At 54.4% G+C, this 26,957-nt stretch overlaps 1 protein-coding gene across 1 annotated transcript in view; it reads right to left on the bottom strand.

Annotated features, from left to right (window-relative positions):
• HCN4 (hyperpolarization activated cyclic nucleotide gated potassium channel 4) overlaps positions 1-26,378 on the bottom strand; it is a 99,395-nt gene extending 73,017 nt beyond the window's left edge. Inside the window, 2 exon segments of the mRNA XM_032123299.1 lie at positions 24,964-25,289; positions 25,291-26,378. Of these exon segments, the coding sequence (XP_031979190.1) occupies positions 24,964-25,289; positions 25,291-25,668 (704 nt within the window). The 5' untranslated portion in view covers positions 25,669-26,378.
• Between the last annotated feature and the right edge of the window lie 579 nt (positions 26,379-26,957).

Here is a 26,957-nt window from a genome sequence, read left to right as displayed (position 1 = left end):
CCAGAGGAGCCCCCAAGAAGCTGCTGGTGACTGTCCTTCACAGAAATTCCAGTCACCGAGACACAGACACTTCCCTGCCTCCATCTCAGTTTGAAAGAGGCTTTGTGAATCAGCCAAGACAGACAGTCCTGACCTTCTGCGACTTTGCCGGAACCTCTTCGTTGTGTTTGCTGCTTTCCTGCCTCAGAAACGCAGCAGCAGCGTGCATTATCTCTGTGCTCCAGCGTGCCACTCACGAAGCACACCCACGTGAAGCACGTGAAAAGCCCGTGCAAGGGATGCTGCCAGCCCTGCTCAGACATGTGGGCACTCCCACTCGGGCTGGGAGGTGAGAGGGGCTGGAAGTGCCATGGCCAGGACAGCAGCACTCCAACTGCGAGCCGGGGCCGTCGCCCGCTCGGGATCCTGCAGGGGTGAGTGAACTCACCTGCTCAGCTCAGTTTCAAGGATGGAGCAAACCACGTTTGCAGAGAGGCTCCTGGAGGCTGGAGCGCTGCTGCCTGCCTTGCATCTGTCCCGGGATAATGAGGCTCCATCCAATCCGTACAGTGCTAATCCAGGACCTGGCTGAGCATTTCCCAGGGGTTTGTGTTCAGGCTGCCCTTTGATGAACACCTACTCCCAGTCCTGCTCTGCAGATGAACCGCAGCACCCAAACCAAGCTGCTCCTGCACTTTGGTTCCCAGTCACGCTGAACCACACCCCCGGCACGAGGCTCGGGAACGTCCCGGGGGATTCGGCCCCATGGAGTCAATGCCCACCATCCTCAGCTCCTGCTGCCTTCCTGCCTGCAGACACCAGCCTGTCTGAATTAAAGCCTGTCTTAAATCTATACTTAGAACCCAATCTTCCCAGAAAGGTAAAAATAAACAAGATTTCAATTCTCTCACAGAACCAGAGATAGCCACAAGAGACTTGGTTTGTTCCGGCTCTAAATTTGGAGCATGGAGGCCAATAGAGCACACATCCCATTTCCGACTAAAGCAGCATTATTAATATTTTCTCACTTGCTTGGACACAGCTATTAATATCTCGTGGAGAATTCCCCTGCAACAAGCCGCAGGAGCAGTGAAATTTTTATGGTGCTAGTGCTAGGAAAGCTTATCCCCTCCCTGTCTGAAGGCCCAAAGGAGCCTGAACCCAGGCAATTTATTGTGGCTCTCGCAGCACCACTGGGGTGAGCACGGATATAAATTGTCCTGCAGTGGGAATTCACTGCAGCAGGGGCTGGAGACACCGTGTGAAGCTGGAATGGTGCAGGTTCACCAGGAGGCTTACAGGATTCCTCAGGAAGGGAAGCCAGGCTGTGCAGCCACCATCAGCTCCATGTCTGGAGGACTCCTGTCCCCACGGAAGGTCAGACCACTGTGGGGTCCCTGCTGAGGGAAGGTTCCCTCCTCACCCACGAGGCAGGTCTCACCAAACCCCAGCAGAAGGAAGCTCCCAGCGCACACCCTGCAGGGGTAGAGAGGTCAGCAGCACGTTCTGTTGGTAGCCTTGAGGCACAGCTGCACCGATGGCACAGAGTTACCCACCTCTTCGTGCCCCACCCTACATAAAAGTTTGTGGATTCCCCTCTCCCTGCCCACCTGCAGCCGAATCCCAGGGGTCTCCAAGGTGCTGGATGTGTATTGATTGCAGAGTTCCCAGAATATATTATGCATGAGCTGCCGTGCTCAGGGCCTGGCAATTCTGCGTTGTTTGATCTCCTGAAATCTCCTGCTTGTATGAATATGGAAAAGTTCCTCTTTGTTTGCTGCCCATTGATCCAGACATTGACCCTTCTCCTGTGTGCATTTATCTCTGATGATTTAATAATGAAAAACACCAATAAAGTGAGGGAGGGAAGGGAGGAAGGATGGAAGGAAGCCCCTTCAGGGGGACCTATTGCCATGGAAACGTGCCATATGCTGCTGCTGTAGGGAAGGGATGGATCAATAAGGGCTGTGGCCTCCAAGTCATCAGGAATGTGTTGTGGAATGTGAAGGATTAAAGCCTAAAGACATGCATAAGTTGTGACATGATGGAGTTCAGGCCCTGGCCCATGTCCAGCAGCCAGCATGAGTCAAACCCCAGTGCTTGGGCAGGGAGGATGTGCGCAGGGGAGCTCCGAGCTGTCCCAGAGAGCGGCAGCACGGGGAAGGGCTTGGTCTGTACACAGGGAGAGGAAGGAAAGGATTGTCTATAGATGCCGTAGATGTGTGTCACAGCATCACAGAATCACACACTGGCTTGGGCTGAAGGGTCCTTAAAGCCCATCCAGTGCCTCCCCTGCCAGGGCAGGGACACCTTCCACTGTCCCAGGCTGCTCCAAGCCCCAATGTCCAGCCTGGCCTTGGGCACTGCCAGGGATCCAGGGGCAGCCCCAGCTGCTCTGGGCACCCTGTGCCAGGGCCTGCCCACCCTCCCAGGGAACAATTCCTGCCCAATATCCCATCCAGCCCTGTCCTCTGGCAGTGGGAAGCCATTCCCTGGGTCCTGTCCCTCCAGACCCTTATCCAAAGTCTCTCTCCATCCTTCTTGTCAGCTCCTTCAGGCCCTGCAAGGCCACACTGAGGTCACCCCAGAGCTTCTCCTCTCCAGGCTGAACAATCCCAGCTCTCGCAGCCTTTCCTCCCAGCAGAGCTGCTCCATCCCTCTGACCATCCTGGTGCCTCCTCTGGGCTCTCTCCAGCAGCTCCACATCTTCCCTGTGCTGGGCCCAGGCCTGGGGCAGCTCTGCAGGTGGGATCTCACCTGAGCACAGGGGCACAGGGGCAGAACCCCCTTTCCTGCTGCCCAGGCTGGGGCTCAGCCCAGGGCAGGGAGGTCCTGGGGATGTCTGTCGGTTCAGAGCTGCTCCAAGGGTGGCACAGGACACACGACACCGACAGCAGGGACCTTCCACACTCATCTCCTTGGGAAGTCACAGGGATGACAGGCTGCCTTCTTAACTGGTTTGTGTTGACGTGTCTGTCTTGACATAACACGGGTTTATGTGAGCTGAGGATGTCACTCTCGCCACTAGGAAGCCAAATTTCCTAACATTAAGCACTAAAATAAGGCAGAGAAATTACATGAGTCACACAAGTAGGTAAGAATCACAGTTTGGGAGTGGGGGTGTGGAGGGGACACTGCAGTGCTTTCTGAGAGCTGCTGGTTTGCCTTGTGCTGACATATCCATGCCCTCATTCTCTGCGGTTGTCCCCAAGGAGTGACAAACCCAGCTCGGTCGTCTGCCAGCTGGGAACACGACTTCCCACCACCCGAGATGCTGAAAGGGCTCCTCTGGGCATTGCTGTGCCCCAGCTCTGGTGGGCTGGGACTCACAGCTCCAGAGTCCCCAAAGGCAAGTGGGGTCCCTTAATGGCTTCCCACTGCCAGAGGGCAGGGCTGGATGGGATACTGGGAAGGAATTGTTCCCTGGGAGGCTGCCGAGGCCCTGGCACAGGGTGCCCAGAGCAGCTGGGGCTGCCCCCGGATCCCTGGCAGTGCCCAAGGCCAGGCTGGACATTGGGGCTTGGAGTCACCTGGAACAATGGAAGGTGCTCCTGCCCATGGCAGGGGGTGGAATGGGATGAGCTTTAAGGCCCTTTCCAAGACAAACCATTATGGGATTCTGGGATTATTCTAACATTCGGGCTCTCTCGAGGCTGCAGAGCCCAGGTTTGGGATAGCTGCCATAGCCTTTGAGGCATGCAGCACCAGGACAGCCACCCCACAGGTCACCACCCCGGTACAACATCTCTGTGTGTGCCCAGCTGAGCCCTGGGCTGGTCACAGCCAGCCACCCCTCAAGGAAAGCCCAAAAAGCACAGGGAGAGCTCCCTGTGCCCGAGGATGGATCACACCCGAAGCTGCTGTTCAGCTGCATGATTTACTCCAGCTCTGCTCCCAGGCACACGTGCTCTCTCAGAGTCTCTCTCCAACTTCCACGGTGCCCAGGATTTATGTCTGAGAGAGGCAACAGCATCTGCCAGACCTCAGCACCGTGCACACATTCCTACTGCAGGAGCCCTGGTGGTGCCAGATGGGGCAGGGACAAAAGTCCCACCTCTTTCCTGCTTAATGGCAGCACGGGAATGCTGGAAGCTGCCAGGAAGAGGTGATAGAAAGCAGTTTGGGGTTTTCCAATGGTCTGCTGGAATGCTCATAGTCAGAGCTGCCTCCCTCTAAAGGTTCCAAACGCCCTAAAGCACGGGTTCAGCGAGGATGGGGAAAGCCAGAGGGACAGAAGGTGCTGGCTGCGTGTGGCTGTCACCCCTGGCAAGGACAGCTCAGCACAGCGCTGAGGGGCACACACGGGCAGGACAGGGGGCACTCCCAGGCAAATCCCTCCTTTCCCAGGTGTTGCTCTGGAGTTAAAACACGCTGGCCAGCAGGGATGGCCAGATCTTTAGTGTGGATTTGCTGTACCTTGTGAATATGGCTCAAGCTGTGGAGGCAGTGCCAAAGGAGCAATGTGTGAGGAGCATGGATTGGGATGGATGGAGCACATATTATGGTGTGTTTTGGACCTTCAGCTCTGCGTGATCCTTATTAATTTAGGGGAATCCTCACTGCTTTACATCCTTGCTTTAGCCCTGGTGGGAAATGTTCCTGCTGGCAACACTGTTCCAGACAAGGTTGAGCACCCAGTGCCAGCCAGGGGCTCTTCCCACAGGGGAGGAGTGGGGCAGAAGGAGTGAGGTACCTGAGAAGGGAACGGAGTGGGATGGAAGCAGTGAGGTACCTGAGATGGGAACGGAGTGGGATGGAAGGAGTGAGGTACCTGAGAAGGGAACGGAGTGGGAAGGAAGCAGTGAGGTACCTGAGAAGGGAACGGAGTGGGATGGAAGCAGTGAGGTACCTGAGAAGGGAACAGAGTGGGATGGAAGCAGTGAGGTACCTGAGGAGGGAACAGAGGGGGATGGAAGGAGTGAGGTACCTGAGAAGGGAACAGAGGGGGATGGAAGCAGTGAGGTACCTGAGGAGGGAACAGAGGGGGATGGAAGGAGTGAGGTACCTGAGATGGCAACAGAGGGGGATGGAAGGAGTGAGGTACCAGGAAAGGGAACGGAGTGGGATGGAAGCAGTGAGGTACCCGAGAAGGGAACGGAGTGGGATGGAAGGAGTGAGGTACCTGAGAAGGGAACGGAGTGGGATGGAAGCAGTGAGGTACCTGAGAAGGGAACGGAGTGGGATGGAAGCAGTGAGGTACCTGAGAAGGGAACAGAGTGGGATGGAAGCAGTGAGGTACCTGAGAAGGGAACGGAGTGGGATGGAAGCAGTGAGGTACCTGAGATGGGAACGGAGGGGGATGGAAGGAGTGAGGTACCTGAGAAGGGAACAGAGTGGGATGGAAGCAGTGAGGTACCTGAGAAGGGAACGGAGTGGGATGGAAGGAGTGAGGTACCTGAGAAGGGAACGGAGGGGGATGGAAGGAGTGAGGTACCTGAGAAGGGAACGGAGTGGGATGGAAGCAGTGAGGTACCTGAGATGGGAACGGAGGGGGATGGAAGCAGTGAGGTACCTGAGGAGGGAACAGAGGGGGATGGAAGGAGTGAGGTACCTGAGATGGCAACAGAGGGGGATGGAAGGAGTGAGGTACCAGGAAAGGGAACGGAGTGGGATGGAAGCAGTGAGGTACCCGAGAAGGGAACGGAGTGGGATGGAAGGAGTGAGGTACCTGAGATGGGAACAGAGGGGGATGGAAGCAGTGAGGTACCTGAGAAGGGAACAGAGGGGGATGGAAGCAGTGAGGTACCTGAGAAGGGAACAGAGGGGGATGGAAGCAGTGAGGTACCTGACATGGGAACAGAGGGGGATGGAAGGAGTGAGGTACCTGAGAAGGGAACGGAGTGGGATGGAAGGAGTGAGGTACCTGAGATGGGAACAGAGGGGGATGGAAGGAGTGAGGTACCTGAGAAGGGAACGGAGTGGGATGGAAGCAGTGAGGTACCTGAGAAGGGAACGGAGTGGGATGGAAGCAGTGAGGTACCTGAGATGGGAACGGAGGGGGATGGAAGGAGTGAGGTACCTGAGAAGGGAACGGAGTGGGATGGAAGGAGTGAGGTACCTGAGATGGGAACAGAGGGGGATGGAAGGAGTGAGGTACCTGAGAAGGGAACGGAGTGGGATGGAAGGAGTGAGGTACCTGAGAAGGGAACGGAGTGGGATGGAAGCAGTGAGGTACCTGAGAAGGGAACAGAGGGGGATGGAAGGAGTGAGGTACCTGAGATGGGAACAGAGGGGGATGGAAGGAGTGAGGTACCTGAGAAGGGAACGGAGTGGGATGGAAGGAGTGAGGTACCTGAGAAGGGAACGGAGTGGGATGGAAGGAGTGAGGTACCAGGAAAGGGAACAGAGTGGGATGGAAGGAGTGAGGTACCTGAGAAGGGAACGGAGGGGGATGGAAGCAGTGAGGTACCTGAGAAGGGAACGGAGTGGGATGGAAGGAGTGAGGTACCTGAGAAGGGAACAGAGGGGGATGGAAGCAGTGAGGTACCTGAGAAGGGAACGGAGTGGGATGGAAGGAGTGAGGTACCTGAGATGGGAACGGAGTGGGATGGAAGCAGTGAGGTACCTGAGATGGGAACGGAGTGGGATGGAAGCAGTGAGGTACCTGAGAAGGGAACGGAGTGGGATGGAAGGAGTGAGGTACCTGAGATGGGAACAGAGGGGGATGGAAGGAGTGAGGTACCTGAGAAGGGAACGGAGTGGGATGGAAGCAGTGAGGTACCTGAGATGGGAACGGAGTGGGATGGAAGCAGTGAGGTACCTGAGATGGGAACGGAGGGGGATGGAAGCAGTGAGGTACCTGAGAAGGGAACGGAGGGGGATGGAAGGAGTGAGGTACCTGAGAAGGGAACGGAGTGGGATGGAAGGAGTGAGGTACCTGAGAAGGGAACGGAGTGGGATGGAAGGAGTGAGGTACCTGAGAAGGTAAGAGAGGGGGATGGAAGCAGTGAGGTACCTGAGATGGGAACGGAGTGGGATGGAAGGAGTGAGGTACCTGAGAAGGGAACAGAGGGGGATGGAAGGAGTGAGGTACCTGAGAAGGGAACGGAGTGGGATGGAAGGAGTGAGGTACCTGAGAAGGTAAGAGAGGGGGATGGAAGCAGTGAGGTACCTGAGATGGGAACGGAGGGGGATGGAAGCAGTGAGGTACCTGAGAAGGGAACGGAGTGGGATGGAAGGAGTGAGGTACCTGAGAAGGGAACGGAGTGGGATGGAAGCAGTGAGGTACCTGAGATGGGAATGGAGTGGGATGGAAGGAGTGAGGTACCTGAGATGGGAACAGAGGGGGATGGAAGCAGTGAGGTACCTGAGATGGGAACGGAGTGGGATGGAAGCAGTGAGGTACCTGAGATGGGAACAGAGGGGGATGGAAGCAGTGAGGCACCTGAGAAGGGAACGGAGTGGGATGGAAGCAGTGAGGTACCTGAGAAGGGAACGGAGTGGGATGGAAGCAGTGAGGTACCTGAGATGGGAACAGAGGGGGATGGAAGGAGTGAGGTACCTGAGAAGGGAACGGAGTGGGATGGAAGCAGTGAGGTACCTGAGAAGGGAACGGAGTGGGATGGAAGCAGTGAGGTACCTGAGATGGGAACGGAGTGGGATGGAAGCAGTGAGGTACCTGAGAAGGGAACGGAGTGGGATGGAAGGAGTGAGGTACCTGAGATGGGAACGGAGTGGGATGGAAGCAGTGAGGTACCTGAGATGGGAACAGAGGGGGATGGAAGCAGTGAGGTACCTGAGAAGGGAACGGAGTGGGATGGAAGCAGTGAGGTACCTGAGAAGGTAACAGAGGGGGATGGAAGGAGTGAGGTACCCGAGAAGGGAACGGAGTGGGATGGAAGGAGTGAGGTACCTGAGAAGGGAACGGAGTGGGATGGAAGGAGTGAGGTACCTGAGATGGGAACGGAGTGGGATGGAAGGAGTGAGGTATCTGAGAAGGTAACAGAGGGGGATGGAAGGAGTGAGGTACCTGAGAAGGGAACGGAGGGGGATGGAAGGAGTGAGGTATCTGAGAAGGTAACAGAGGGGGATGGAAGCAGTGAGGTACCTGAGAAGGGAACGGAGTGGGATGGAAGCAGTGAGGTACCTGAGAAGGTAACAGAGGGGGATGGAAGCAGTGAGGTACCTGAGAAGGGAACGGAGTGGGATGGAAGGAGTGAGGTACCTGAGAAGGGAACGGAGTGGGATGGAAGGAGTGAGGTACCTGAGATGGGAACGGAGTGGGATGGAAGGAGTGAGGTACCTGAGAAGGTAACAGAGGGGGATGGAAGGAGTGAGGTACCTGAGAAGGGAACGGAGGGGGATGGAAGGAGTGAGGTACCTGAGAAGGGAACGGAGTGGGATGGAAGCAGTGAGGTACCTGAGAAGGGAACGGAGTGGGATGGAAGCAGTGAGGTACCTGAGAAGGTAACAGAGGGGGATGGAAGGAGTGAGGTACCTGAGAAGGGAACGGAGTGGGATGGAAGCAGTGAGGTACCTGAGAAGGGAACGGAGGGGGATGGAAGGAGTGAGGTACCTGAGAAGGGAACGGAGGGGGATGGAAGCAGTGAGGTACCTGAGAAGGGAACGGAGTGGGATGGAAGCAGTGAGGTACCTGAGATGGGAATGGAGTGGGATGGAAGGAGTGAGGTACCTGAGAAGGTAACGGAGGGGGTTGGAAGGAGTGAGGTACCTGAGATGGGAACGGAGTGGGATGGAAGGAGTGAGGTACCTGAGAAGGGAACGGAGGGGGATGGAAGGAGTGAGGTACCTGAGAAGGGAACGGAGTGGGATGGAAGGAGTGAGGTACCTGAGAAGGGAACGGAGTGGGATGGAAGCAGTGAGGTACCTGAGATGGGAACAGAGGGGGATGGAAGCAGTGAGGTACCTGAGAAGGGAACGGAGTGGGATGGAAGCAGTGAGGTACCTGAGATGGGAACAGAGGGGGATGGAAGCAGTGAGGTACCTGAGAAGGGAACGGAGTGGGATGGAAGCAGTGAGGTACCTGAGAAGGGAACAGAGTGGGATGGAAGCAGTGAGGTACCTGAGATGGGAACAGAGGGGGATGGAAGCAGTGAGGTACCTGAGAAGGGAACAGAGGGGGATGGAAGCAGTGAGGTACCTGAGAAGGGAACGGAGGGGGATGGAAGCAGTGAGGTACCTGAGAAGGGAACGGAGTGGGATGGAAGCAGTGAGGTACCTGAGAAGGTAACAGAGGGGGATGGAAGCAGTGAGGTACCTGAGAAGGGAACAGAGGGGGATGGAAGCAGTGAGGTACCTGAGAAGGTAAGGAGGCACTCCCCGTGTGCACTTCAGCTTCCAATGCACAAAGTGCCTCTCCTGCCCAGCTGGTGCTCACATCAGACTCTTGTTTGTAATGAGTTATTTAGGCTGCAATGGAGCACAATGAATCCTCAAGAAGACTAATGCTGCTGGGATCTTGGGGCTATTCAGGTAGCCCAGACCCCAGATGAGAGATGAATCACCTTCTAAAAATGCAGCAGTTAGGAAAAAAAAAAAAGTCCAATTGCTTCTGATTATTTTCAGTCTCAGAAGAAACATACTGTACTGAGGCTGTGCTTACCTAAGGCATCCACGTGAATCCACTATCCCTCCCTCTGGAATGGCTGCTGAATTAATTACTGCCTGTACTGGAACTCTGAGGAGCTCCCCAGAGATTGGTTCCCTTTTGACCTCAAAGCTTTTTAGGGCAGGTGGCTGAGTCTCCCCACCAGCATCTGCCAGCTGGGGAAACTGAGGCACGGAGGGGCAGCTATTCCAGAGGGCCTCACTGCCTCAGCAGAGCGGAGAGCAGAGACCAGGAATTCTGACATCCAACCCAGTGTCCGAAGGGCACTCAGCTCTCAGCTTCAGATCCTCATGCAAGGAGCCTCCAGGCTCCAAAGCCCCTTCCAGTTCTGAGGAACTGTTCCCGTCCCCCAGACGTCCCTGCACTGGGCTGACCGAAACGAGGGAACCCAGCAGAAACTGAGGGGCAGCACAAGACTGAGGGAAAACGAGGAGGACTTGGGGCACGCTCTGAGACGGGAGAATGAAACACTCAGGCAGCGGACGCATAAAATACACTGTCCCCAGCAAGGACAGCGTCACACACAGCTGCCCACAAAGGATGCTCCCAGTCACAGTTATGCACAATGGAAAGAATTCCGTGGTCACACTCAGGACATTTACGGCCTTTCCCCTCCTGTCACACTGGTAGGAGGAAATTTGGCTTTTCACCTGCTACACACGCTCCTGGACAGGAGCATGTGCTGGGGATCCAGGCACTCCCACCGAGCACCTCCCCGCCCTTTGCCACGACCCGGGCTGTTGCTGGACCTCTCCTGCTCTTTCCAGGACACGCTGCAAATTCTCTGACTTGTGGTGTGGTGGGGATTCCCAGAGGGTTCTCCTCTATCCAATGCTGCAGCGTCTCAGTGACGTTCCCATGGAGAAAGCTCCCAGAGCAAGCTGCAGCTGCAGCCTCCTCCCTCCTGAGCAGCCCAAAGCGCCGCTAGCACACGGGCAGCTCTGTAAGCTCCCGGTGCCTCTGCTGTGCACTGCTGCTCCTCAACGCACGGAGCGCCGGGGACAGGCAGACAAACAGTGATGGGCACCACGAAAAGTGCTCAGATAAATCTTTCCCACCACGGGCCGGACTTGCCCTGCTCTATTTAAGTCAATGGAACGAAGCCATTGAGCCCTGGGGGAGCAAGTGCCAGCCCTAAATCATTTCTTTGATTAATTGTTCTTGGGAAGGAAGAATTCATTAAGCATTCCGCTCAGCAATTAGAAATAAATATATTTTTAGAATGAACAACCTGCCAGAAACAAGTTGTTTCAGAAATATATTCAGCTTGATGCATTTTCCATCAATACAGAACGAGGAGGCTCCAGCCTGCCAGAGGAACAGGCTGGGAAAGGGACACTGCAGGGACAGGAAGGACAGGGCTGTCACTGAGGAGCTACTGAGATGTCTGCACCACTCAGGTTCCGTCTGTGTGAGCAACCCGAGAGGAAATACAGGAGTTTTTCCTCTATATTCCCATTCCAGCTGTAAGCTGGGAATAAATCTCCCTGCTGTTTCACAGGAATGTGACAAAGCTGTTGCTACACACAGCTGGGGCAGAGCAGATAGGAGAGCCATGGAAACCCACTAAATAACAACACCCCACTTGTACTTCCACTGTGGCATCAGGCTCGGACCAGCTACGAGGGCAATGTGAAATGCCAGCCTCTGTAAGGAGTTTGGGACAGCAACTGCCACAGCCTTGGGATGTGGGACACGCTGGCACAGTCAGTGGTGACCACAGGGACAGCAGGACAGGAGCCTGCTCCAAGGCAGTGACAGCCAAACCTTTCCCTGCCCACTGAAGGTGTAAATGAGGTGTACGGATGTATTTTCGATTTTCAATCCATGCTTCAAGGCAGGAACTCAGCACAGGCTCTGTTCACGCCTGAGCCTAGAGAAGCACATGGAACTGGGAGGTGGGCACTTCTAGAAAGATCTACTTCTGGTCCTGAGTGTGGGAGAGGAAACCCTAAAAGAACCTAAACACGCTCTGGGATCTGAGAGTCACAGCCACAAAAGACTATTCCAGGCTTTTAAGTTTTGTGCCTTAAAAGAAAAGACAAGTCTTATCCTTTGGTTGTGGTGCCTAGAGGCAAGTCTCTTCCCTGCCCTGCTTTGGGAATGGAGGATGGCAGCAGTGTCTCAATGAATTCCAGCTTTTCCAAGAACACACTCTCAAAGGGCCCTCTTCTCCAAAACATGAAACACCCTTGTAGCTTTTCCTTCTGCACACACAGGACTCAGTTTCAAGGCCACTGCAGCAGGCACTGGCTCAGCCTTTGATTTCAGCAGGGATGTGCTGGGATAGCACATAAATTGGCTGGCAACTCGTGCACTTCCATCATGATTACATGATTTCGGTGGTTTTCTTCTTTTTAGTTAATCCCGTCCTTCTGCTTAAGCTCAGAGTAAGGCAGGAGCCAGGGTTTTGCTCTTGTTCTTTCATCCCAGCAGAAATGTCTGTGCTGTGCCTCAGCCCAGCTGGGAGCCCTGGCACCGGGACAGCACAGGGAGGCTGAGGAAGAGGAAGAGGAGGATGGGTTAGTGGTGAGGGGACCCGGGGAAAGCTCTCAAGTCTCTCCAGCAGCACTCCAGTGGGGAACAGCAGAGGGTCTCTGACTGGAGGCCAGGGCAAGCAGAGAGCAGAGCAGCTCTGCTCCCAAGTGTATCCAAACCCATATTAGCTCGTTAGATATGCAGATGGTAAATGAGGGATCTCCTTCAGGAAAGGCATCCTTGAATCAGAAATAGCTGTTCTGTGGGCAAAGAGCAGAAAATTCAGGGCTCTGAACCACTTCCACTGTGGCAAGAGAGCCCCAGGCTCCCTAAATCCTGCCTTGAGGAGCCACTGAACAAACACAGAGCTGGGAGTGGGATGTGGGATCAGTGACAGCAGCGCAGCGCCAGCAGGTACCCCCCAGTGCCAGCACAGGGCCTGGGTAATTCGGGGTTCCAGGACAGGACACACGGCCTGAGGCGCCTCCAAGGAGGGAAACTCTTTCCCAAGGCCACTCTCACCCGTGAATTTGGCTCCGTATGTCTGCTAATGAACCTCATTTCCAAGCGATGCCGACCAGCCCGCCCGCACCCACGGGAACCCCGGGGCGTGGAGGGATGATCTCACGCAGCCCTGCAGCCAGGCTGAGCTGAGGGAAGTGCAGCAGAAGCGCTGCAGCTCCAGGGCAGGGGCTGAGCACAGCTGAAGCGCCGGAGCTGCACTGCCCTTCCTCGCAGCGTCACCTGCCTGCCTGCAAAGGTCACGAGTGCTCTGCCAGCAGCCACGGGCTTTTATCATCAGGGTCGTTTGTATTCCTACAGAACTCCTGTAGTTGGAATATCCTCCCTTCCTCTTCCTGAGCCAGCCAGGGCCATACTTTGCCTAGGAAAAGCAAGGTTTTTGTGAAGAATTCTCTGCCCTCCTCACGTGCCCAGCTGTAGGAAAGCCATGCTCCACTCTGAACCACACAACTGGAGGAACAGCCAGCCCTACTCTTTTTCCCTAACAGGGCTGCAGATCTTAGAATCCGAGTTTGGGGCAGGCAGAAGTTTCCACTGACCTGTCCTGACTTCAAAGAGGTGCCCTTTCTCCAGAAAAATCTCGGCCACAGGGGTGTGGAGAGGAAGCAAGGCCTGAAGCTTTGGGCCAGGCTGAGGCAACGGGAGGGACTCGCGGGCCCGGCTGAGGAAATGTGAGGGCCTAACTGCAGGCAGCTTGTTGGGCTCCCTCAGGGATTGTCTCTGCACCTTGTATCTCGGAGACTGGGAAGAAAGGCTGCTGGCCTGCCATTCCTGAGAGCGTGCCTGTGGTGACTGCACTGGAGGAAGTACTTGAGAACAGCCCTGTGAGAGCTGTGCCCCAGAACAGCTGCCAAGTCCCAGGGGGTTTCACCCCTGACTTCACCCAGCAGCGTCTCCACAGCCACGCTCATGGATTGCATCGCCTCCCATCGCCACAGACACACCAGCACCTCTGGCATCTCCTATTCACCTGCAGAGAGGGTTGTGCTGATGGGGGGACTGAGCTTTGGAGAAATTACACTGCCTTTTCTCCTGCTTCTACATCTCAGCTATGGGGAACACAGGACTGGAAACACTTCTGAGGGCTTTAGGGTGGGAGGAAGAGCAAAACAGAGGTGGTGGTGGTGGTCTGGGAGTGGGAATGGCCATGCTGTGGTAGCAGGCAGAGGGATCTCTGTGCAGGTGCTTGAGGGGCTCAGCCCTGGCTCACGCTGCTGCCAGCCCCAGCACTCCCAAGGCACTTCATCATTAGCTGCACCCCCGATGTTATGCATTAATTTCCACAGCAGACTCATTCACACACACACAACACACCCACCCACACGCAGCAATGGCTAGACAGACACAAAGCATGCAGCAGCCAATTATTGGGGGTGGGAACAGCTTGCATGAGCTCATGATGAAGCTTAGCCTTAATTCTGCTGAGCTGGAGAGGCTGGAGCTGTGCTCTGCTCTCCTGACTGACTGCGGAGCGCAGAGCAGGGCAGATGATGTCAAGGCAAATCTTTTTTTGTCTGCAGTGCAGATTTGGCTGTGTGAATTTACTTGCAAATGAGGCTTCCAGATCCCCTGTTGGAAAGCAGGAGTCCTGGGCCATACCCACAGCTGCCACTGTCAGCCCCAAGTCCTGCTCGTGCTGCAGAAGGAGCTGCCCCGCTTTGGAAGGCTTGGGCCCAGCTTCCCAGCAGGATCTGCGGGCAAGGAGAGGCCGGTGGGATCCACGGGAAGGGATGAGGGAGGAGCACCTGTGCTGCAGAGACAGCAGAGGAGCCCATTGCCATGGGAATGAAGGAGAAGAGACCCCAACAGTCCCACAAACTGAGCACCAGGAACTGTCCAGAAACACTCAGGGCTTAGCCAGCAGCCATGGGCACATCTGGGTTTGACTGAAGCACGCCTGTGACCCAGCTTTTTGTTGCAGTTGCCAGCTGTGGGACAAGCCTGGATGTCCCAGCCACGGCACATGCAGGGAATTGCCCTGGCCAAGGCTGGCATGGAGCACACTCGTGTTTGCACCAAAAGCCAGGGGTCACAACACATCACCCAAAAGATCTGCCAGCCACCCAGCTTCAGGGATGCTTCCCAGAGCTGCCACACCACAGCAGGGACAGACACTGCGCAGCTCCCGTGCCAGACCTGGTGTTTGGGAGTGTTTCCTGAAGTCTGGAGTCACACGTTCCCAAAGGAAAGGGTAGCACACCCTGCAGTACACATGACTGGTGAGGGAAAGGTGGAACATTTTCTTCTTAGAGCATCTCTGAGCCCCATGCAGGGGCTGCACAATTCTCATTTATGGACATAAAAGGTAAAATCCATCTTGTCTGCCTCTCCATGCAGGCTTTTTTCCTATCTTTTTCCAGCCTAGTTCTAAATGTGCCAGACAATGGAGCACCATACATGGAACTGGAGAGTATTGGTCACCCCTTCCCTTATTAAGACAAAGGAACCCATGATTCAGAAATCCCCTAACAACAGCACATGGACCCACTGCTTTTTGGGGTCCCAATTAAAGGTGGACAATAGGTGAGACCAAATCTACAGCACTACACAGAAATGGAGAATCCTGAAGAATTTCTTATGAAACTGCCTGGTAGAGACCAACCCCACCCTTGCTGGCACCTCCTCTGGCATCTGCTGCTACATTAAAATATTGTAGAGTCCCCCAGCATCTTCCACAGCCCCTGGCAGCACCATCACCCCTTTTTTTAAAGCTGGAGAAATGAAGGCATGGAGAATTCAGTTCAGGATGGCTCACAGGTCCAACCTGTGTGCCTGACATCCCTTCCAGCTTGTCCTTCTGTCTGCTAGGCACTGCTTGTCATTCCGAGTGCATCCACAGCTAAATGAGCACGATACGAGTGCTTTGTATGGGCATCAAGGAGAACAGACCATCATCTGCAGTCTAGACTGGTCCCTCCTCCTGCCCTCCCCACCATTCACAGGAAAATAGGGATGGAAAAATATATTCCTCTTGTTATTAATAGAAGTATCGCTTGTGCATGCATTAGAACTTGGAAGGGAAAGGGGAAAGGTCAAGCATCAAGAATCTGTGCTTCATGAAAGTGGGCTTGCTGTTGTTAAAAAAGCTGCACCGAGCCAGGCATCATTATCTTTCCTCTTATCACCTGGACCGTTGGGAGAGCTGGTGCAGGACATGCCAGGAGTGAGGTGGGCACTGCCCCGCTGTTCTGCTGCTCTGCAGAGCCAGGGTGTCCCTGCGCTGGCTCCCTGCACTGGGCACAAAGCGGGCACAGGGAGGGTCTCCCCCGCCCCCAGTGCCCCGAGATGCACAGCTGCCCTGCTGAGAGGTGTTAGTGCTGAGCTGAGCCAGCCCCTTGCCCTGAGATCACTGGGAAGGAAGGGATTTGTGGAGTCCCCCAGTCTCTGGAATGCAGCTGTTATCTCCTCCCAAGCGCTGATAACCGCCAGACGTTGCTTTCCCACACCCAGCACATCCAAAGGCACCTCCCTGGGCTTTCCAGGGTTTTCCATGCCCTCCCCGTGCTCAGGTGGAAGGAGGATCAGGTTGTAACAGTGGCCAGGTTCTGACAAGGAGCAGGAGAAGCGAGTCCCAGCAGAGCTCCTGTGCTCCCAGTCCTGCTGGAGCTGTGACAGGGCTGAGCAGTTACTCCCTGCACAGCTCCTGATTGCCTGGCACTCACAAACACCCTGAGCACGGCTGTGACAATCAAAAAACAGGAGTTAGAGCTCCTGTGCTGGAGCCAGGAGGCAACCTGCAGCTCCTCTCCTGCCTCTGAGCTCTGGAACAATGGATGCGCACACGCAGACAAGCTCTCCATCCAAAGAGGCCGAGAGTTAAATCCTTAATTAGCACATTTGGACGAGTCACCACAAATGAGATTAGCTCTCGCGCACGGCTGGGGAAGCTGCCGTGCCCCTGGACCGTGGAAGTGGTGGGCCCTCAAGCTGACCTTGGAATTCCCCCTTGGATGCTCATCTGCTTTGCTCTCACGGCACTGTCCTCCCCTGCTGCCTGCAGCGTCTCCTCGGGAGATAAGAGCCTGGTTTCCCTCTAGCCTGGTGCTAACACCAGCCACGGGGTGACCACGTCTGATACTGCACGCAGGGAATAATTCCAGTTTGGAAAGGGACTTCCCAGCTAGCAGAGCATTCAGCATGGGAAAGGGGCAGGAAAAGGTCTCTCTAAGAGTACCTTGTTAGCCCAGGACACATCTGCTCCCTCTGCTGTGTTTCTGGAGCTGTGAGTGCCGTGTCTGCTGGCAAACCCAGGTTTGGTGCTGTCAGCACTGCAGAGCTGCACGGAGCCAAGCTGCGTCCTGCTCTGCCCTGTGCCTCCCCAAAGCCCAGCCCACCCACGGGGACCTGAGCACTCCTCACCGCTTGTCCTGGAGAGCAGCGTGCGTTCTGAACGTGCAGTGCTGCTGGGAGAGAGCCCTGGTGCTGCCCTGCAGGCTCGGCAGAGGCAGGGTTACAGCCACCCCACCAGGACGAGCTCTGGAGTGCTGCTGTGGGGAGAGGTCATCCAAACGTCGCAGAAAGGAACTTAAATCAACCCTGCTCGCCGTAATGACTCTGACTCTTCTGCAAGGGAAGCGAGGAAACCTCGTGAATCTCTAGACATCCAAAAGGCGATGATGTCACCAGCTGGGGGCTGGAAGATGGTTGTGGACACTGCACCTGCATCCACAGCCACAGGAAAGCATGTGGGACACACACCTGTGGAGGAGGAGGAGGACAGCACCTCGATCCTGCCACATGGAAATCAGCCCCTGCTTCGTTACACGCTGGGGAAGGGACACAAGAGATCTGTCAGAGGTGGTGATGTTCTTAATTCTTCCTCTTGGCTTCGGGTTCTGGAAATGGTGTCATGCCTCCTCACAGCCTGGCCCGTGTTCAGCCACAGAGCTCGTGGTGCAAACATTTCGGGGGAAAATCTCAAGTAGCCACTTCCGTGCAGCCTGACCTTTCCCTCACGCCCAGCAGAGGAAATGGGCTTTTTGAAGTTCTCAAAAGGAGCTGGCACCTTGCTTTTTGAGTGACATTCATCTGTAGGTAAATTGATTTAATAGCTTGTTAGAGTGCCAATTAGAACCAACAATAACTCAATTGACCTATAACTGCCTTGGCACCAACACAGCTTTCAAAAATAAGAGAAAGGAGGAAATCTCTGCTCTGGCAGAGATGAGAGCTCAGATAGTTGGTTTTGAGAGCAAACTGAGGGATTCATGAGCTTGCTAATGAGATGCTCATAACACATCAGAAACAAAGACAAATTTCAGCAGTTTCAAGCTGAAATGACACTATGTTATCTCCAGACAAAGATCACTCTTTTATCTGTATAATAAATGGATTTCAGTGCAGCAGCAGTGACACTGGAGCAGAAAAAACCTCGGTGCCACAGAAAGCACCAGCACAGTTACCTCACCAGAATAATACTGGATTAAAACCCCAAGTTTACCTCCTTAAAATAGTGCTGCAAAGTCCTACACTGACTCTGTGGGTTTTACCCTTGAAACCGTATTTTTCCTTCAAATAAAATCTGTTTCATTCTCCTGCAGTGGAGCATGTGCTTCCAGACAGATTCATCACGGAGGACTGAGATCTTTCAAGTTTAAATATTAGAAAATGGGTAGCTTTCGTCTCAACATTGGCAGTGTCCAATAGAAGGAGAAGGAGAATGTTGGAAGAGTTTTAAATTACTGGGAAAAATGATCCATTCTTAAGTCAGGAAGGGGATGGAGAAAACTGAGATTGTTGGAAGAGTCGGAAGGACAACAGCAACTACGAATATGTAGCAGGAGAAGGAACTGATCTGGAGAGACCCACCCAGAGAAAAAGCTGAAGGATAAGGAAGGATGGAGACTGGAACTGCACTGAGTAAATGCCAACCCAACACACTGGAACACTGCCAGGGGTGAGGGGGAGAGGCATTTCTGGAAACAAGGTGGAAATCAGTGATCAGATGAGAAGGAAGCTGGATACTGGGATCTAGGACTGGCTGGACAAGACACCTGCCAAAAGGAGCCTGGAAAATGGAGGTGGCACTGGGGGGATGAGAAACACAAACTTCAAGTGAGAGATGGGGAAGACAAGAGGTTGGAGAGAGTGGGGCTGAAGGTGAGGAGGAGAACAGGGAGTTTGTAGCAGGCAGAGAGTGTTTCCTGTGGAGCCTGGAGTAACCCTGGAGCGTGGTGCAGCATCTTTCCTTTGCTGTAACTCCCTGCTATGGCCACTGCTTCATTCAGAGCAGAGGACAGTGCAGCACAGCCTTGAAAAGCTCCACACCTGCTAATGAACCCAGAGATATTATTGTGCCAAGGGGAGAGACTGAGCTGTTTTTAAAACCCTAACAACTGTACAAACCACCGCATTAAAAACCAGACTGCAAAGTCAAAAGCTCGGGGTAGGAAGCAGCAGACGGGAGCTTGGCTGTGCTGTTACAGTCACGACATGGATCAAAGCAGTGCTTCCCAGAGAATTCCTGCCTCCTTCAGGCTGCGAGGGAGGCCTTGGGGCAGGCGTGTGCAGAAGGAGATCTTCTATAGGAGCCCGTTTCTTGCCCAGCCTGGCAGGTTTGCAGGGGAAGAGACAAGGAACTGCGGGCTGGGCTGTGATGGCCAGGGCAGGTGAGCAGAGCCCAGAGCCTCCCCCTCTGCCGGAGAGCTCCTGCAGAAGTGTCAGGCAAGGAGCCCAATCCCAGACTGTAACTGGAATAATATCCCGAGATGATGTTGGGAGAGAACACGATGTCATTGTTTACAGCAGTGATTATTTTTTGCTATAACAACAGACAAACCAACAAGCAGCAGAGGCCTGGGAAGAGGGTGGGTGGGAGGGATGGGCCCATTTCCCAGGCTGGCTGCTCACGGAGCCAGCCTAAGGAATGGTCCAAACCACAACGTGCCCAGTCCTCTCACAGCACCCTCGGCTCCTCAGACAGGTCCTCGGTAGCTCTGTGCCCGTTCCCTGCAGAGCCCCCAGGGCAGAGCTCTGACCGAGGCCATGCTGTGTGAGGCCTCCTGCTTCCACCACACCCACCTCGGGGGTGGTTCTACCTCAATCCCCACCGCCCTGTGCCACCTCGCTGTAACCTGGGGATGATATTCCCAATTTCCTTGCTGCCAGGAAGTGAAATGAACACTTACTGTTAGCATCGTAAGTATTTTGTAAAGCAAGAGAAAATGAACCTTTTTTTTTTTTCACATCAGGATCTGAGTAAGATATAATAAATAAGATACGTTATCTTACAAGAAGAGATGGAGAAAACGTTAAATTGTTTTTCCCAAAGGAGCTGTCCCTGAGTGTACTGAGGGAGGAGCTTCTGTGGGAGAGATAATGTCTTCATCTATTGGCAGAGATTGGTATGAAGGGCCTGCCTTAAGTTTCTGCAAAAAAAATCTTAATCATAGCTCTTTGTTAAATCCCAGTGCTTGCTTTAGTATTTATTTATGTTATTTTGTCTCATTTTCTCCACGTGAAAATATCATAATAATAGTCCTAGAATGTTTTATCCCGGTGATGCACTGAGGTGCTGCCTCTACCGAGGCCTTCCTGTTTTCCAGCTCAGGCATGTGAACACGTTTCACACAAAAAGCTGTACTCCTACACGGCCTGTTTGGTGGGGATTATTCATCCTCTGCCTCCTGACCAGTGAGCTGGAGCATGAAGGCTGACTTGCCTATGGGCATGGGAAGTTTGGATGCAGGAGTTTCATTCCCTTAGGTCACGGTCACAAAGCCATGGGTCCTCTGCAGCCTGACTGAAAGTCCCCTGAGGACAGCAGAGACCCAATCCATGTGTTCGGCAGCATTTGGATTCTCCTCCACATCACTCCTGGTTGGATCCCCTGGTTCTGCTCCAGCAAGGAGCCCTGGGAATTGGCCGGGAAGTTCTCCGCAGCAAAGGCAGTGGGACCTGTCTCCAATCTCCCCCTGCTAGCCCAAGGCAACACCATCACCACAAAGGGGACGAGAAGAGAGCCAAGCCCGGGAGGTGCGCTCCAAACCCGGCCTGTCGGCACTTCCCGCTGGATTCCGACGCCAGGCACAGGTCCTGCCACCAAAGCCACTGTTCCCTGCCCTTTCCCTGCCCCAGAATTCCCACTTGGAGCAAAGGGTGAGTCCTGGGATCAGCGTTTGGGCGTGGGCATGGAGGGAGGGCAGCACAAGGAGCAGCACTTGGGGCAGGAGATGGAGAAAAGGGCATCACAGCCTGAGAGCAGGGAGCAACCCCCAGCCAAGGGAGCTGCCAGAGTCAGCCAGCGCTGCTGGACTCTGCACAAACTGTTTACCCTTCTAAAGCACGGGGGAAAGCTTCCCAGTGAGAACACTGGCACAGCCAGAGCAGCACTCGGAGAGGCACTGGAAATCAGGTCTGCTCAGGAGAGTGGGAAAGGCAAACACACGTCCCTCCCATTTCTGCTCCATCCCACAGTGCCACTGGGTTCACTTCTTAGGACTATAATTAGTAAATCCCACTGACTCCCCCCGAGAAGGGAGGCTGAGGGACACGGCAGCACGACGGGAAGCAGTGATTTTGTTCTTTCCCCTCACATCTCACACCTGAGCACCTGCTTTTTGCTGCCACAGAAACCTCCCCCAGGGTCCCGGCAGCCAGGGAGCTCTGGCAGAGGAAGCAAACGAAATCAAGGATCTGTTTGCACGCAAGTATTGCAAGCAATACCAGTGAAAAGAAGAAGTCTAAAATCTGTAGCTGGGTCTGCTCTCGAGTGGAACGTTTGCCATTGTTTTCAAAGAGACAGCAGCTTCTCTCCACTGTGAGGAAGTTAATAGATTACTGGGCAGTGAATAATGTGCAGTTCTATTTACATCCACTGCTGGGACTATTTTGGGCCCTCAGATAGTGTATCTGTTCTCAGGTCTTTCTAAAAGCAGCATGCTACACTTTTTTTGCAAGCAATTCTGGGCAGCAGCTACAGCCCATATGCTTCAGTCAGCTACAAACTAGACAGATCATTGTTTGTCTGGAATTTTTTTATTAAACGAATTGTACTGGATCAATGCTTCCTCCAAGCAGTAAAATACAATTCTGTCGACCCAGTGGAAGAGCTTTCAAAGTCACAGATAAATCTTGATCTAGGAAATACAGTGTGGCTCTGCACTGATGTGCAATCAACCACAGATGCAAATGAACTCCAGCTGCCAGCACACACATCTGCACCTCAGAATGGGAGCCAGCATTCTTAATTTTCATTAGAAATTGCTAAGACACCTTTTAAGCACTTCTAGGACCAGCCCACTGCATTAGTCAGGAGTACTCAGGGGCACCGAGCTTGATTTTTATAAAGGTCATTTGATGTCTTTTCCCCTCACAATGGACTAAAAGCAGAGATCAACAGAGCCTGAATCTATATTAATTTGTTTTACTCTTGGAGGGTCATAGATTTGCCACTGGAATTAGCCCTATTAGATGCTAAAATGATAATTTAATGAGACAATGATGAAGGCCTCTGTTCTATTCTAAATCAGGAACTCCTCTCGAAGCAGAGCACGAAGGAGCAGCGACTCCATGGAGTCGGAGAATCTCCCCAATGTCATTTCACAGCAGTGCATCGGCCTGGAGTGTTCCATGCAAACTTCCCAGCTCCAGCGGCTCGGAGCCGGCAGTCACGAGGGCTGGAGCCCCACCAGAACCCGCCTGGAGAGCACCTCGCTCGCAGAGGGGAGGCAGCTTTCTCCAAAGGCACAGACAGCGAGCTCGCCGTCTAAACCTTTCCGAACTTGAAAGTGGACCAGCAAACGCTGCTGCACAGCTCTGGTGCCAGCGAAGGGCAGGATCATGGAGCCTCCAAGATCCCGAGGCTCCGGGATCCGCGCCCGGCTGGAACACGGAGCAGTCAGGAATTGCACTGCGTAATTCCCCAAGCACACAACACCCTCCTTTGGGGCACGGATACAGCTCTTGCAAATATTTCTATAAGATCTGCTCTTTGGTGCAATCTGCTGCAATCCAGAGGTCAAAAAATGTTAGCCATATTCACGGGAGCTGTTTCCAAGAGAGATGCTGTAGCTGAGGGAAGGAGGGAATACAGAGCCCCAACAGAAGGTGGGAAGGCTCCCGCTCTTCCCCTTCAAGGCAGCCACTGTCCACAGGTCAGTTTCTGTGGAAGCCCACGCCATGTTCTCCAAGCAGCATTCCTACCCAATTCCTATCCTGCTGCAGGTGACCTAGAAACAGGGGTGAACAAAGTCTCCCTGGAAATATCCCCCCTGAGCAGGCAGTGGTGCCTCCGGCTCCTCCCGGCCTCCTCACATGGCTCCAGACACTCACCCCACTGCCCCGGCCCAGGGTGACAGCAGGGTGACAGCAGGGTGACAGCAGGGTGACAGCAGGGTGACAGCAGGGACACGGCCGGTGCTGCTGGGCTGGGCTGCTACGCCAGTTCACAAGAAAACCAGCCCACCTGGAATGTGCCCCAGGTACAGACATCCAGCTCCCCGTGCCTTCCCTCACAGATTCCCAGCTCCGTCAGGGCAGTTCTGTTATTAACACCAGGAGTCACCCGTGCACCCCCAGAGCTCTGCATACACGAACAGCTCAGTGCCAGCGTCATCTGGCTTGGGGAGCCAAGGCTTGCCAGCAGCCTCCATTCCTTTGGGCAAGGCCAGGAGTGGCCCCATAGCCAAGCGCCTCAGGAATGAGAAGTTACCTCAGCACCTTGTGGAATAAGCACTGGCTCTGTAGGAACCTTGAAAACCCAAACTCTCCGGACCATCTCACCTTGGGCAAGGTGGTTACTTCAGCTCCTGCTGCTGAAGTTTGCCAGGCTGGAAACAGGCACAGATATGGAAGGGAACAAACCCACTACAGAGATGGAAGGATATGGAAGCTGAGCACTGCTTTTGCATCAATCCAGACACAACCCAGAGACTAAACCCCAAATTTCCTGTGGGTGCGACATTGCTGGAATAACCCAAGAAAACACAGCAGTTAAACTCCAGACTCATGGCAAATACTGCAAATACAGCTGAGAGTATGAAACTGGTTTTGTTCTTTTGAAAGCAGCTCATTCTCACAGTGTTCGGGAGCTATTACTTGGTCAGTCTCACTGGGAGGCAATTTTCTCCTGGTTCCAGTGTGGGATTGGGGAAGGCTGTGCTCACAAGGACTCTGTATCATGCTGTAGCTGCTGGAAACCCTCCTAAGCTCAGTCAGCTGTGTGCTTGGGACACTTGAATGCACTGAATTTAAATGACAGTGCAGTCTTCCAACTCACAGAGCCTTCTAATAACATTTGTTAATCCAAGCAAATATCAAGGAATCTGGTCAGTGCCAGCGCTGAATCCGCTAAGCATGTGGGCTGCTTGCTAAATCCCTAATAGCTGGTGTCAAGAGGTTTCTGTCATTCCTGCCTTTGGGAGGCCAAATCCACCCCGAAACTCCTTCCTGCAATTATCTCGCTAACTGTATTTTTGGGAATCAAGCACGGTTCTTTGCAGAGTGCAGAATTCAATAAAATCACCTGGTGTGACAAAGATATGTTGGAATAATATTCTTCTTCTGTGTGCTTTTAAATGTGACATGTAAGCCCGTTGTAATTAAAGTTGAAGCAATAAACCCTAGCCATTGATTGCACTCAGTAATTAATTATTGATTGCAGTACTTTACCTACATATTGCAGAGGACAATTCACCTGTGCGGCAGACAATAGTTTGCTCAGAAATAACCAAACACAGCCCCTCTGCCATGCAGGACTTTACAAAAACCGGCTCTAGGGTTTCCGAGCTCATTTCCTTATTAACCTCCACGGAAATGCTGCTGTGGAGGGAGAGCAAGCCAGTACTTTGGTAAAGTCAGTGTTAACTATTCCCAATCCAAAATGATTTTGCAAATGAGGATGTGCAGATGCAAAGGAGGCTCCTTCTCCATTAAGAACCCTGTTAATGAATGCTGCCATCCCCTGCACATCCCAATTCCTGACAAGCCATGCTGCAGTAAGACGCCTGCAGAGCAGCAACAGTAGCAACATCCCTGCCTAACTCTTGGGAAGGAGAAGGGAGAGGACTCGGAGGTGTGAAAATGGGAAGCATCAGTCAGGCAGAGCATCCATGGAGATGTAGGACTAGTTAAGATCAGACACCATGCTTTTAGTCTAAGTTGTGCATCAGGTGGGAACAGTTTTTCCCCATTTACAATGAACTTCAAGAGAGCCTTTCCATTATAAAAAGCCAAAGACAACTGGTTTAAAAACAATTTAAAACTGCTAATTGTGTGGAGACACTAAAATTAAGGTGAAATGTAAAGGAAACCTGCAGCTTGTTTGAGCGGAGCAGATCTTGGCTGTGTCCTCCAGCTCCTCTGACTAGGAAATGACCCAGGAAAGTTCTGTCGGGGTGGGTGCCCTGTGCAGGAGGTGGCATGGGAAGGGGCAGGCCAGCTAGTTTGGAGTGGGCCGGGAAAGGGGGAGGTTGTACCTGAAGTCGCTGTAGGGATGGATGATCCAGAACCCGGCAGACTTAACCCTTTCCTGCTCCCTCTCCACGGCCTTCTGGCTGCCAAACATCCTCAAGGAGAATTTGTTGACCCCCGGCTGGAGCATGGCCCCGAACTGCCTCTGCATGAAGCCGGCCTGGCCCAGCCTCTGCTCCTCATCTGGGGTGATCTGGTCGCACCCTCCAGCTCCCTCCACTTTGATGGAGGTCGAGGAGCAGGCCCGGGGGGGCGGCTGCTGGGGCTCTGGGGGGGAGGCGGGCGGTGGGGGCACGGGCAGCCCCTGCTCCAGCTCCCCGCTGCCGGGGGGGGCTCTTGTCCTCCCCGGGAGAGGCCGGCTCCCCCTCGCCGCCGATGAGCCGCTTCTCCTCGGCCGCGTCGTGGAGGTGCCTGCTGGTGAGCGAGGACAGGCTCCCTTTGAAGCGGCGGCAGTCCCCGTTGGTGCTGGTCTTGGCGCCCTTGCCGCCGGCCTCCGTCTCCAGCAGGCCGGGGTCCCCTCCTCGGCCGGGGTCTCCCCCGAGGGCCCGGGTGCTCCCAGCAGAGGGCGAAGGCAGTGGCTTGAGCCTGATGCTTTTCCTGCGGGTGTCCTTGTCGCTGTCATCCTCCTCGTCCATGATCGACGCCTTGGGTCCGATCTGCTGGGGCAGGCTGTAGAGCCTCTTGCGCATGGAGGGGGGCAGCTTGTCCATGGCCGCCGCCGCTGCTGCTGCTGCTCGGGGACAGGGAGAGACCTCCCTCTCTGCCCAGCGAGGGGAACCGGCGCTGCCCCCAGGCCCCTGCCCCCGGCTCACGGGGCACGGGGGACCGGAGACTGGCGTGTCATCTCCTTACCGGGCTGTGGCATCCAGAGGCTCTGCATCAAAACACAGGCTCTGCATCCAGAAGGGAAAGGAAGGAGGCGAAAAAAAAAAAAAAAAAGAGGGAAGGCAAAAAGCCCCCCCCCTTCTCCTCCGTTGTCCCGATTTGGCTACTTGCTGCTTGTCTCCCCTTGGTGAGTGTTACTGCAATCCCTGTCTGCTCAGATGCTGAGCACTGGGCAAGAAGTCTAGAGCAGAGCCACACACTTCTGGCTGGAAGGCGAGGGAGGGCGGCAGCGGCGGCAGCAGCCGCCTTGCCATGTTGGCTTCGAGATGCAAATGTGCCGTGGCTCCCGGCGGGCAGACATCATCCGGAAAGCAAAGCTCGAGCCTCAAACTCCTCAACCTGCCGGCCAATAACACAATGAACTGCAACCTGCAGCGGCCACTGCTTGCTTACATCACGGTCATCACTTATTCCTCATGCAGCCCCTGCTCCTGGGAATATTCATGAAGCGATCCCATTCTATTGGGTTGCCATAGGAGCGACTACAGCGCACAGGCTCTGCCTACCTGAGACAGCACCCGGGCTTCTTAAAGGGGCAACGCCCGGCAACCGCGGGGCTCTGCCGCCGCCGCCGCCGCCGCCGCCGCGGGCACCGCGTCCCGGGCGCTGCGGGCACCGGGCAGCGCCGGACCCGGGCCTGCCCCGCGTTAGCGGCCGCGGCCGCCGGGCCGCCGCCAGCTTATAAATAGCAGCATCGTAAACATGACAAAGTAAATAAACAGGAGCGAGAATATTCCTTTTTCTCTCGGATGCGGGAGCTCCCTGCTCCGCCCGGAGGTGTGGCTGCTGGGGGCAGGTTTGCTTGTGAAGGCACGGGGGGTTTTGTGGGAAGGGGAGAACCCAAATCTAAAGAAAAACCAGCGGTTCACCTTGAAAATCTCACTTGCGTGCAAAGCAGGGGCTCGGGGAGTGCCTGTGTTCCCTAGGAGAAGTTTGCCTGCCGGGAACACGGTGCCTTTGCCCCGGCCTGCAGCGTCCCGGAGGTTTGGAAGGACCCTTTCTCGCTGGCTGTGTCGCTTCCCCGTCAGCCACGCTAACCGGTACTACGGCTCTCCTACGGGGACGGATCTGCAGAAGGCACTCAAACCCGAACGAATGAGCGGCAGCAGCATCT

Source organism: Corvus moneduloides, chromosome 13 (assembly GCF_009650955.1).
Source record: "Corvus moneduloides isolate bCorMon1 chromosome 13, bCorMon1.pri, whole genome shotgun sequence".
Taxonomy (NCBI): Eukaryota; Metazoa; Chordata; class Aves; order Passeriformes; family Corvidae; genus Corvus; species Corvus moneduloides.
The sequence above is the reverse complement of the archived record's forward strand: the minus strand, read 5'-3'. Positions and strand labels throughout refer to the sequence as shown.